The 12,801-nt window shown below is 40.8% G+C and overlaps 2 protein-coding genes across 2 annotated transcripts; one reads left to right on the top strand and one right to left on the bottom strand.

The window, feature by feature from the left end:
- Positions 1–1,664: 1,664 nt before the first annotated feature.
- On the bottom strand, positions 1,665–2,462 carry LOC117269866 (GTPase IMAP family member 7-like). Its single transcript, XM_033647217.2, has one exon. It carries the CDS (start codon positions 2,460–2,462, stop codon positions 1,665–1,667), a length of 798 nt encoding a protein of 265 aa, XP_033503108.2.
- A 1,669-nt stretch (positions 2,463–4,131) lies between these two features.
- LOC144458808 (GTPase IMAP family member 4-like) lies at positions 4,132–8,000 on the top strand. The gene is made up of 3 exons (XM_078162384.1): positions 4,132–4,510; positions 5,501–5,578; positions 7,267–8,000. The coding sequence occupies exons 1-3, from the start codon at positions 4,132–4,134 to the stop codon at positions 7,905–7,907; spliced, it is 1,098 nt and encodes a 365-aa protein (XP_078018510.1). The 3' UTR covers positions 7,908–8,000.
- Positions 8,001–12,801: the final 4,801 nt, after the last annotated feature.

Below are 12,801 nucleotides of genomic sequence, written 5' to 3'. Positions count from 1 at the left end.
AAATGGGACCTATGTGGGATTATTCACAGGTTCCACATCGGCCCCATGCCAGTTGCACATATGAGTGGGTTTACCCAATAAGGGCCCAGATAAGATAATAATTTTGGGCCCATACCCACTTGGTACCCAGGTAGCCCTAGCATAACCTATGTGGGGCCCACTTGATTAAACCCAACCATGTGGGCAACTGGAATGGGGCCACTATGGAACCCATGGACAGCTCTTCAGCTCTGTCCCCAAAAGCTGCAACACGGCAGATATGATTATCTTTGTAAAAAAAACAACAACATGCATCTTAATGAGTTAATAATCTAAAGAGGAGGCGCACTTTATGATTAATTATGATTTATAAAGAAGCCCATCTCTGGCTCCATGTTCCAGCCTACTGTACGTTTGTGCTGAATGGAAACACTGGAACATTTTATTCTGTTAAAAAATACACAAAGGGTGAAAAATACTCCTTTTATGTTTATAATTAATCATTATTTATTTTTATTGTATTGCTTTTCTAACTGGGTTTTCTATTTAAGTTTCACAAAAAGAACATTTTTTATCAGCTATGTAAATACTTAAAAGTTCTTCTCATTGACTAGGTAGTTGTATAGCAGGCTAAAAAAAACTAAACCTAACCACGTGCGTTGGATGTTAGAGGGAAAAAAAGTCAGTTTGTGTTGTTGTACTGACCTGGTGCATTTATTTTGAAAGAGACTGTATTTAAACAGTAAATTTCCTGTAAAAACAGAAGTGTATTTTGAAAGAAGACAATGCATGTAACAGGCAGAACTTGAAACGGCGTCCCAGAACATCAACCAACGTACCCAGGGTAAGACCAGTAAACAACAAAACTGGTTGTAATGTAGGGAGCTGTTGCTGTTTTTCCAGCGGCATTTTAAGCCTGAAAAGCACTTGTTTTTTATCGAGACATTGCTGCTTTTCCTGCCAGGAAAGCAAAACAGGATCTTTTCTAACCATAACCATGTTGTTTTTTGGCCTAAACCCAAGAAGTATAGGGTTTAAACGTATCCACAACATAATAATGTATAAATGTAATGTCCAGTGGTTTGCAGGAATGTACAGAGCTGACAACAATACACCACCATTGTTTGCTCAAACCTGAATCTGTCTGCTTGATTTCAAAGTTTGGTTCAGCCAAATTTCCTCACCCCTCCACAGACCCTTGTTGACTTTTTTTTTTTTGTTGAGTTTTTTTTACGTGCATTGCCACATTAAGTGTAAATAGCAGAAAACTGACCAACTGTAGCCCCAGTGTATACCTCTCATACATAGCAAAGATACGCTGGTAGGAGGGGCACTTAAGTAGGTAAAATGAATCAAGCTTAAAATATAAGTTACCAATATAAGTTTCGACCTCTCTGCTACATTAAAACATTCAAATCTAATGTATTCGTCCTTTGAAAAAAAGTACAAGACTTGGATTCTGGATCCTGATTCTGAATGGTCATGACTAATCAATGACTTTCAATGAACAACTATTGGAGTTACCATTTGATTACAAATACAATCACAGTTTCTACAATTCATTGGCATCAAACGTGTAATAAAAACTGTCAGTGTTCTCCAGCCTCTGCACGTGGATTTAATCTCATTGAGCTGTTCTCTGTCCAATGAGCAGAAATAAGGCAAGTAACTGGAGTCTGTTTCTGTCAGACAGCAGGCCTCACGTTGGAGAGGGAGGCGGACATAGAGCGGTCCATGTTGCTGGTGTCCTCCTCTGCAGCAGCAGCCAGTATGGCCTGAAACAGAATGACTCTCTGCAGCAGCTCAGCCATGAAGGGGAAGTTCACCACCTCCTCTGCTGTGTTTCTGTCTGTCCCCTGCTCCTTCAGAGTCTGCTCCGCTTTCTCATACATCTCCTCACTGAAGTGCTGTCCACCATTTGCCGCCACCATGTCATCAATCTTCTTGATCAGCTCAACCACTTGAGTTCTGTTCCTCGTTTTCTTGTTGTTGAAGACATGGTACCGGTTACCGCACCTGTTTAGCACCTCTCTTAGTTTCGCGTGGCCGTTTTGCACATACTGCTGAATAGTTCTGCCCTGGAGCTCATCACCACGCGTGAACAGAACGATCATGTACTTGGACGCCTCGGGTCCGAAGATCTTCTCCAGGGCTTGCACGCAGTTAAATTCTTCTATGGTGAACCTGCCGACCTGGATGACCAGCAGAAAGACATGAGGGCCAGGAGAGGACACCTGGATGCATTTCGCAATCTCTTTCTTTATGTGTTCTGCACTTTTAGTCGTATCCAGAATCCCAGGCGTATCAACCACGTGGATCTTCCTGCGACTGTTGACCCGTTCTTTCTCGCAGGTCTCCGTCACAGACTGTGCGCTCGTTGAAGAATGGAAAACCGTTTTACCCACGATGGTGTTACCAACAGCACTCTTCCCAACTCCAGTTTTCCCGATCATCACAATCCTCAGTGGAGAACCTGCAAACATATGTAAAAACTACATCACATACGTAAAGGTGACAGTAGTGTACTGGAAGGAGTTAAAGAAGGCTGAAAAAGTTCCAACTTCACCTTCAGGAATTTGGGAGTGAATTACACCCATCTCTCTGTGTCCTCGACTTTTTGAAGAATGAACAGAAGCTGAGTTCACTATTATTTTAGTGTGACAGTTCTCAGCACTCCGCCCACAGGGTGGATCAACCTATATTAGTGTGATTCGGTCTGACAGTCTTCAAATCTGATCCAGAGACTCCAGTGAAACCTGTCTGCTGTCTGTTCTCTGCTGGGCAGCTAAAATGGCTTCGAACAGACAACCACCACGTAAGTGATGCTCATTTCTTCACTTTTTTTTAAAAAACAGTTTCAGGTAGTATTTGGGGACTGACATGCGACAAAGGTCCCAGACAAGATCCAGACAAAGGTATTACAATTAGTTAGTATCTCAAACTCCTGAACTATCTGGAGTGGAGTTCACATCCAGTTTGGTCAGAGTTTGGTCATTTTAACCTGGACACAGCTTTGATTTTATGCTAATCATCTTTTTTTTTTGTTTTTAAGATTATGTTTTTGGGCTTTTGCCTTTAATGTATAGGACAGAGTGAAATTGGGTGAGAGTGAGAGAGCGGGGGTGACGTGCAGCAAATGGTTGCAAGCCAGAGTCAAACCTGTGACTGCTGCAGTGAGGCATCGCCTCTGCAGTCTGCACATGGGGTGCCAGCACTATCCACTACGCTATCGATGCCCCCTAATCATCTTTTTAAGTGACATTAGCTCAAGATAATGACATCATGACAGCCTTTACTAACATTTTGTATTTTATTTTAATTCATTTGAGTGGCCAGTGGGCAAAGGCAAGATTACAGATCACTATTATAATTATGTCACCATTACACAGAGCTCCTAAAGTCATGAAAAATTTCAATTTCAATTTCAAAAAAGTAGGCAATGCAATATTCTAATTACTGTATATAATATTATTATACAGAGCCCCGAAAGTTCTGAAAAGTTATATTTCTTACATTTTATATTTACATATTTATATTTAATTTTATATGTATATGTTTTTATCTTGTGTACACTAAAAAAAAAACTAAAAAAAAAACTTTAAGGGCTATTTTTGTTTAAATGTACCCATTTTTATTAACATTTTTTAACCTTGGTGTTTTATTATCATTATTCTCATTTTTATTTTATTGTTTTAGTCAAACATTAATTGTGCATTTTATTGTTGTGATTTCATGTGTAAAGCACTTTGTAACATTGGTTTTAATAAGTGCTATACAAATAAAGTTTATTATATTATTATTAGTAGTAGTAGCAGTAGTAATAGTGGTAGCGGTATTACCTTGTGCGCACAAGATAAGATCTTGTAAGAACATGTTACTTATCTGTTGCACATAAGAAAAAAAAGTTCACCTTTCAGGACTTCGGGGGTTTCTTGTAAAAGTGTTTCTTAAATTGAAAATCAAAAATATGTACTACGTCTCAAATTGTTGCTGTGTAAGTGTTTTGTTTGCTCCTTTCATCCCCACAACCAGTACATAATTGCCTGACTGTGAATTAAAACATATTGTTTTTTTGTTTTTACAGCATATTCTAAAAGGTTAACCATCGCTCTGTTTGGAAAGAGGGCTCAGCTAAAGAACGGCATACGAAAGATGATCCTCCACAACAGGCCTGATGCTTTTGACATGACGTCAAACAGCTTTGACACTGAGTCAAACAAATCATTTAAAGTCATCAATACCCCTGATTTCTTTGATGACAGATGTCTGTACCCAGACCAGCTGATCATTGACTTCATGGCACTTTCTCATCCTGGCCCTGATCTGTTCATCCTGGCAATAGATTCAGAAAACACCCAAGAGGAGAAAGTTGTGACTCAAATCAGTAAACTTCAAGGTATCTTTGGAGACAATATCACAGCAAACTTGGTCGTCACGTTACCAGACCTCGAATGCTTCCATTCACTCCGTCACCTGAAGTACAGGTTCAACACCCAGGTGGCGGTCGCCAGTGAAAACCTGGCCAGTGAATGTAAGAAGTGGTGTGCGGAGCGTCACTTGTTCCACTTTAACTACGTAAACTACAGTGAAGATGTTGTGACAAGAAGAATGGCAGCCATGGAGAACATTAGGTACAAACCTCATTATTACATTTCAGTTCTGACCATTTATATATAGTCCCACACTACTTCAGGGCTAGCTTGTGTTTCTCAGTGTATGTTCTCATAGAGGGTTTCTGTCATCAGACTTCCTGAAAAGCTTAAAAGTCTCTGTGGTTTGTAATTAGTATTATATAATAAATGGGTATGTACTCTACTGCTTTCATCTTGTGATTGACAGTGGTAGGAGTTTGAGTTACGATGGCCATGCTGTGTGTCACTGTGGGACAGCAGGTAAGTCTCTGTTTTTAATTACTCCTAACTGTATTTCATTATAAATGTTGCTGAAACACAACAAAAATGGGGTGAAACAGTATTCAGAAACTGGTGCACTAATTTGTTGAATGAAAAGAGATAGGAACAGTCTGCCACACCTAATTGGCCTGTGTGAAATGCTGCGATAATACAATAATGAAGTCTCAATGTCCTCAAATAAGTACTTCCTAATTAACTGCGTTTTAGCGTCATATTGCTAAAATTGGTCACATTTGTGTGCAGTATAGAACTTCAAATGTTACGAAGCTTTAACAAACAAGTGTCAATTATAAAATGTGATCAAGTTTTGTACATTGTCCATTTTTGTGTCAGGATCAAATGTAGACTGACTTGGCAGGGATGGCTGCTATCTTGTTTACAGAGGGTGTATTGTGCTTTTGCCACCACTAGATGGCACATTAAAGTGTTCATGACTGTCCATGACAGGTCTAAATAAATTATGCAGAATTAAATACAAAGTGTAGCAAACCCAAAATGTGCTCATGAGGACACAGGGTCGCAGGAGGTTTTCAATGCAATGAAAGAATATAAAAAAGTTAATACGGAGTGTGTGTTTATAAACAGCAGTATATGTTGCATCTTCACAGGTGCTGAAGCCATGAGTCCGACCATCTCATATCTCTTTGCTGCACCTGCCAACGAAGAAGCACCTCAACATGACCATGGTACGTTTTGGAAGATGCAATATAACACAAATGTCAGAATATAAAAAGATAGTGTAACAAAGTAAAGCTTCTGTTTGTAACTATCAGAAAATGTTACTGGTGACACCTCTCTCTGAGGCCATAACGTGAACTGCAGTCAGCGTGATAGAATGCTGGAAAATAAATTACAATTATGTTTAAAATGACATTACTATCTGTATGTTCCTATATTTAATTTTGACCACTGACTCCGGGATACTAACTAGCCTGCCCTTTGCAAATTACTTGCTGACATTACAAAGCAACCAACAGCAGATCCATGCAGCGTAGCTTTACAGCTAGCAGGCTAAACTTAGCTTAGGTTACGGTTAGCTCGTTGGCTGCCTAGCTACCTGTAACCTAGCTACACAACATGGATCTACCATTGGTTGTTTTGCAGCTGATAAAGTAATTTGCAAACCAGCCCCAGGAGTCTGAATGAATCAGCTGATGTTATCCACTCAATACAGTGTTTTGCTACATATGCTAGCTAGCAATTCATCCACATTAGAGAGCAAGCCAACGTTAGCTAACATTAGCCGACTAACCAAAATATCACAATATGTTTCACATGTCAGTGTTTCCTTTTGTTTGTTTTTTTAGCACCATGGGCACTGTAATTATGAAACGTGGCCCTGAATTGGACGAATTTACGTTTTATTAGACCACAAATGAGAAACGAATTAGCTAGCACACCCCTCCATCAGTCTGCTCCAATCCCCGCTGCTCAGAGATTACCTATGGACAGCAGCTCTGGAGACGGGCCTTCAGTCGGCAGCTGCAACAGCTCAAATTCAGCCAGCACAAATGTCAACAGCAAGTGAAGGTTCATGTCCAAGCCACTGCTGCAAAATGTCAGGGAAACACAGCACACGTGGATTCTTGTTGTTGTAAGTGCCAGTCGTCTGTTGACATTAGTGGACTTAATTTCTCAGCTATTGTTAGCTACTGTTGCACACTGTGGTGTTGTAGCAGAGCTGAAGACAGATGCAGCACGCTGTTGGGAGAGGTTTGCCTTTAAGGCTGCCAGAAAGGGATTTCATGGTTGTAGTTCATCACACCCTTTGGATTTCTGCCTTCACATAGAAGTCAGTCCACAGTCTGAGAACATTGGGGAAGGTCTCAGTCTTCAAGTTACGTTACAATCCGTTCACCTATTGACACAACACATTCTCACTACGACCTTGTCACATATCAACGTTTGGTCATGGACTTTCCACGTTCACATACGACGTGCAGGTACCCTGGGTGTGTTGGCTGTTGACATTCTGGGACATGGTGTCAATGGCGTTTTTTTCCTTCAACAGCAAACACAAATGGTTAGGTTTAGGAAAATAGAACGGGATTTGGCTTTAGAATCTTATGGACGTGAACATTGTCTCTTGGTGGAAAGTCAGTGTTTGCTGGACCCGTCCACAACCACTCCCGCCCACTCCCTTGGACATTCCCCAATGTTCCCATTACATTCAGTTCTTTTCAATGTCCACATCTGTGTTTTGCAGCGTCCCTTTGAGGCGTAATTTTTGGGCAAAACAGTACTAAGACATTCAAACATGTTAAGTTATCAGCATTCCCATCAAAGTCTCCTGTAGGAGTTTCATGTTTGGGATTTTTCATGAAATGATTTAGTCGAAAACACTGAAACACTCTGCTGTAACCATATCCTCCAGGTGACGGTGCCCATGAAGTGCCAGACAGCATATTTAATATTGTTCTGCTGGGACTGACTGGGACTGGAAAGAGTGCATCTGCAAACACCATCCTGACTGCTGGGTACCCCCAATTGGATTCAAAAGACCTTTTTAAATCTGAGTCAAGCTCCATGCCGGTCACCACCCGGTGTGAGGTCAAAATGATGGAGAAACTATTCAAGAGGAAGGTGAGACTGGTCGACACTCCAGACTTCTTTCACGACCAACTCAGAAACCCCCAGGAACACATAGACGAGTGTAAGAGTTACTGTAAGCCAGGGCAATGCGTGGTGTTACTTGTGTTACAGCTGGGCCGCTTCACAGGTATTGAGTGGGGAATATTAGAAAGGCTGGAGAAGAAGCTCGGCTGGGAGATCCGGAGGAGCACTATCGTCCTGTTGACCCACGGAGAGGACCTGAAAGGAAGTCTGGAGAAGTTCATTAATGCACAGGATCGCCTCAATAACATTGTTGAACTGTGCGGGAATCGTTATCATCTATTTAACAACAAATCTGAGAGCAAAAAGCAGGTCACAGAGCTCATCAAGAAGATTCCAAACTATAAAGATCTTTTCCCAAAGTTTTCAAAACACCAAAATAATGAGTGCTGTTTATGTTAGCTTTGCTACATGTGCTGATCGGTGCAAAGGACTAAGTGCTTTAAAAAAGTACTCCATCGATTGGTGTAGCATTGTCGGACTCATGATTAACAATTTCAAAGAGGATTCAATCAATCGCTAATGCATAACCAGAGATATTGGCTTTTTTATTCCATGTGTTCCTTGTCAAAACCTGCCGCAATGCAACTTTGCTGCCCAGAGCTCAGTTGTAAATTCAGGTGTTATGCTAGCCTAATGTAACCTCAAGCAAAGATGAGGAGCAGGCTACAGAGGTCTGCTAAACTCACTTCTTTTTAACTCCAAACCCCCAGATATTTCTAATTTTCAAACGTGTAGTCTTCAGCCCAAACCCACAGTCTATCAGATTTTGTGCAGCTCTCTCTGGAGCCATTAAAGGCCTCATACAACTGACCTGTGAACAGATGTTGATGGAAATAATTGACCTATGGCTAAGCCACGCCCCCTCCACTCACTCGGACAAACTATCAACATTCAGTGACCGGCGCTATGGCAGGTGTCACAGTACACGGCATTTCACAGGAGGCAATTGATGATTTTTGGGGACATAACAATCAGATGTCATTGAGAAGTAACCAAAAGGGCCTAAACTACGCATTGGAGGGATATATTCATCATTTTATTGTTGAGAAGGTCGATGAAAAGCTTAAATTACAAGCCAAAATTTACAGGTCACAGTGTACGCTTGTGAACCGCATCTGGTTGCCGTCGCCATCAAAGACAACAAGTTAAAGTGCCACTGAAGTTAAGGTTTTTGGCTCAGAATATGAGAAAAGGATAACGGCCTTTTTACCATCTTTACCAAGAGTGTCTCTCCGTTAGTTTGGTGCTACAGTATTTACACTGAATCATTCAGCATAACGTTTGCCAACCTTTGTTATCTCTGCCATTACAGATAAGTTAATGAAGCTAAGCTCCGGAAGTTAACGTTAGCTTAACTAGAGCCCTTTGGACAACAGCTAACAATGATGTACCATCACCAAAGTACAAAACTAGAACAAAATAGGCTAATGAATTCCCAACAAACAAGGTGACATGATGAACAATGCAGCTAGGAGCTAACGTTAGGCTAACTTTAGCTAACGTTAGCTAGAGATGTTAAAGATAACTTTATATTTCTTTCCAGCAAAGTGACAATATGTTGCCTCAAACACAATGTTGACTTACCTTAGAACAGATGTAGACATCATTGTTAATCTTATTCACGTTGAGTTGATGTTGTGGTCTAACGTTACCACACAACTTTATCCAAAGGAGACACTTTTCTCGGTTGAGATGTGGTTTAAAGTGTAAAAAATACACCTGGTCGCCCAGCCTCTCAGGATACCTTGTGTCAGAGTTGCATGTACCCCATGCACACCGTTTGACCATTTTTAAACTTCAAATCTCAGAAAAAGCTCATAAAACTGAACAAACTGACTTTCTGTAATGCATTTCAATGGACGTCCAGGCAGAGAATGTCCGAGTGTATGGGAATGGCTATACGCACTGTGATTGGCGCATCGCGTTTGAGGGCGTGACTTAGCCATAGGTCAATTGTCGATCAGCAGAATAGCGTGCACGTGTGTCCTTTAGTAGGGCCACAATACAAACGAGTCCATGTTATTGGTCCGACATCCCGTTGTTCCAATATGTGTTTGTCACTTTCTTTTTCATTTTAACCCACACCATGATCTTTTCCTAACCCTAACCAAGTGGTTTTTGTGCCTACATCTAACCAGACCTTAACCACAGGGCATCATGATGATTTCGGAACAATGGGTTTAACATGGTCAGAACAATGGGATGTCGTCGGACCAATGGGTTGTCGGAATAATGGGCTGTTGGACCAATGGGCAGTTCCCATACAAACAATAATGGGACCTACTTGTAAAAACGTTGCTCATACATTAAATACATACATGGTAAATGGTGCTGGGGTTATATTTAGTTGCAGCAGAGTCTCCATAAGAGAAAGTTGATATTGTGCATTTCTACAAACCGTGGATACATTATGTACATGCCAAATGTATCATAACATAACAAGCCGCAGACCACTGTTCGAGACCAGCAGACAAAAACTGGGCGTTTTTTAAAAAGACTTTGGTGGCATTTCCATGTGTCACCAAAACCAAGTGGTTTTTGTGCCTAAACATAACCATGTTACATACAACATACAATGCCAACATTTATTCTGGTGACTGGGTTGAGAGATGTAGTGTCATACATTATTCATTTTTGGCTTTTGGTTTTTTTTCTGCTGTACAAATCAAGATTGTTCAAAGGGCTCAATATAGTAATAAAGTGAAAATAAAATATACTCAATGCTACACTCTCTGATGTTGTCTTTAGTTATGCAAAGTCTGGTCTGAGTCGTGTTCTATTTAGTTTACCAAGGCCTTGGAAGTATGTTTTTAATTCTGAGAGCTGCTTGAGACCAGGAAGCAGCATGATAAAAATGTATTTGTAGTTGTAGTGAGAGTTTTGCAGGGCTAGTTGGGGAGTTACTGGGGTTGCTAAGCTATCTTCTGACATAGGCCTACTGGAGGGATTTAACAGTTCATCTAAACCTCCCAGGTGGAGTTGGAAAGCGTTGCTGGGGAGAGGGGCGTCTGGTGTATTTGCTTGGCCTGCTGCCCCCGCGACCCGGCCCTGAATAAGATGGATGGAACGTCTAACATTCAAACTATCCACAGGTATTTTCAGCACATTTCCAGATCTAATACAGCAGAGAAGAGATAAAAGAAAAGGTGACACTAATGTTAAATATATGCTAATCACCTAGTTGTCAAAGAAGTAATTACTGTTTGTACAGTATGTGTACACATTAGTCTTTTAGTCTTTTCTGTACTAAAAGCTGATCACTAACAGTGTTATTGATGATGATACTGTGTCAGAATGGGTTCGTAACAGACAATCTGTCGAAATTTTCTAAAGTATCGACAAAACAATAGGAGGGGAAAACACAAATGTTGAAACCAGATATCGGATCACTGACCAACAGATCTGATCAAAACATTCTTGTTCGGTGCTGTCAATATGTTTTACGTCAATTTAATCTGTGATCATCACAGTTCCATCCGACAGCTGTGTCTGAACTGTGTCAGGAGAAGACAAGAGCTGTTCAGCGAGATGTTTCACATTGTTCAGCCGTCAGTGAGGCAAAGCCGGTGATAAAACATAATGAGGTCACGTCATATGCCAGCAAAGGGTCGAACTTTATGTCTACACTGTTCCTTTTGATTCAGTTTTCAAAATCAGATTTTACTAATCTGGCTTGGAGGTGGTCAGCAAAGGCTGCAGCCATGTCAACATTTAAAAAACATATTTCCTATAATCCGCATAAACAAGAAGGCTACAGCTATACAGTCCAAATATGCAATAAATGAAAGGTACTACTGTCTGCATAAATTACAACTGCAGCACAACACATATGATTGAAACTTTACTCAGACTTTACGTGAGCTATCTGATATAACGTAGTAAAGACATTAACATTAGTTCAGTGTTGGTGAATGTGTGTCTAGTTAATTGCTGGCTACTTAGCTTTAATAGCTAACACTAGAAATTAATTAGTGCTCATTTTCACCACAAATGTTTGTTGCCAAATCTATTTGGCAATTAGTTAATATGACGTATGGACATTAACTACCTTTTCAGGCACGTTCCAACGGAGGTGAAGTGTTATTACTGGTACCATAGACTGTAGCTCTAACTGCCTCTCAGTGCACCGCGTTCACATGTGTGCGCTTGCGTGGGAGACCAGCAAAAGCACGTGAACACACATGAACGCGGTGCCCATGTCTCACGGTCTCGCGCAAGCGCACACACGTGAGTGTGGTGCACAGAGAGGCAGTCAGAGCTACAGGCTACAGTGAGGCTAAAAACAGAGTTCAAATGACGTTTTTACAAACAACTTTTTATGTCGGGGCTTCAGGACACTTGGATCACTACGGATGGGCAGTATGGAGATACTTTGTGGTTTCAATTATGTGTTTTTGGACGTTTGAATCTGGGGCGCCGTCAGCCTCCATTAGGTGGAGTTGTGTTGCTACCTCCTCTCCCCTTGGATCTCTGCAAGTGATGTGAGGACTCTAAAACTTCACCTGAGCCTCCCTCGGCATATGGGTGAGTAGATAATGGCTGAATTTTCATTTTTGGGTGCACTATCCTTTTAAGACACCCTCTGGTGCTGGCAGATAAAAGTCTCCCTGCGGGGTGCACTTTGGATGTGCAAAATTTTTTGTGCATGCAAAAAAACAGTATCTTACTGCACACGTTACAGTAAATACAGTTCAGATTACAAAAAATGGTCACAATGTAGTCTTTGCAAAGTTGCCTTACATGCTTGTCCATATACTATACTTCCAGAATCAGTAGTGAATCTTATATTTGCTTGATGTACAGTACAGGCCAAAAGTTTGGACACACCTTCTCATTCAATGCGTTTTCTTTATTTTCATGACTATTTACATTGTAGATTCTCACTGAAGGCATCAAAACTATGAATGAACACATGTGGAGTTATGTACTTAACAAAAAAAGGTGAAATAACTGAAAACATGTTTTATATTCTAGTTTCTTCAAAATAGCCACCCTTTGCTCTGATTACTGCTTTGCACACTCTTGGCATTCTCTCCATGAGCTTCAAGCCTTATCAGGGTTAATTAGTGGAATTTCTTGCTTTATCAATGGGGTTGGGACCATCAGTTGTGTTGTGCAGAAGTCAATACACAAGTTAATACACAGCCGACAGCCCTATTGGACAACTGTTAAAATTCATATTATGGCAAGAACCAATCAGCTAACTAAAGAAAAACGAGTGGCCATCATTACTTTAAGAAATGAAGGTCAGTCAGTCCGGAAAATTGCAAAAACTTTAAATGTGTCCCCAAGT

This window comes from Epinephelus lanceolatus, chromosome 19 (genome assembly GCF_041903045.1).
Source record: "Epinephelus lanceolatus isolate andai-2023 chromosome 19, ASM4190304v1, whole genome shotgun sequence".
In the NCBI taxonomy this organism is placed as follows: Eukaryota; Metazoa; Chordata; class Actinopteri; order Perciformes; family Serranidae; genus Epinephelus; species Epinephelus lanceolatus.
This window is presented reverse-complemented; position numbering and strand designations above follow the sequence as displayed.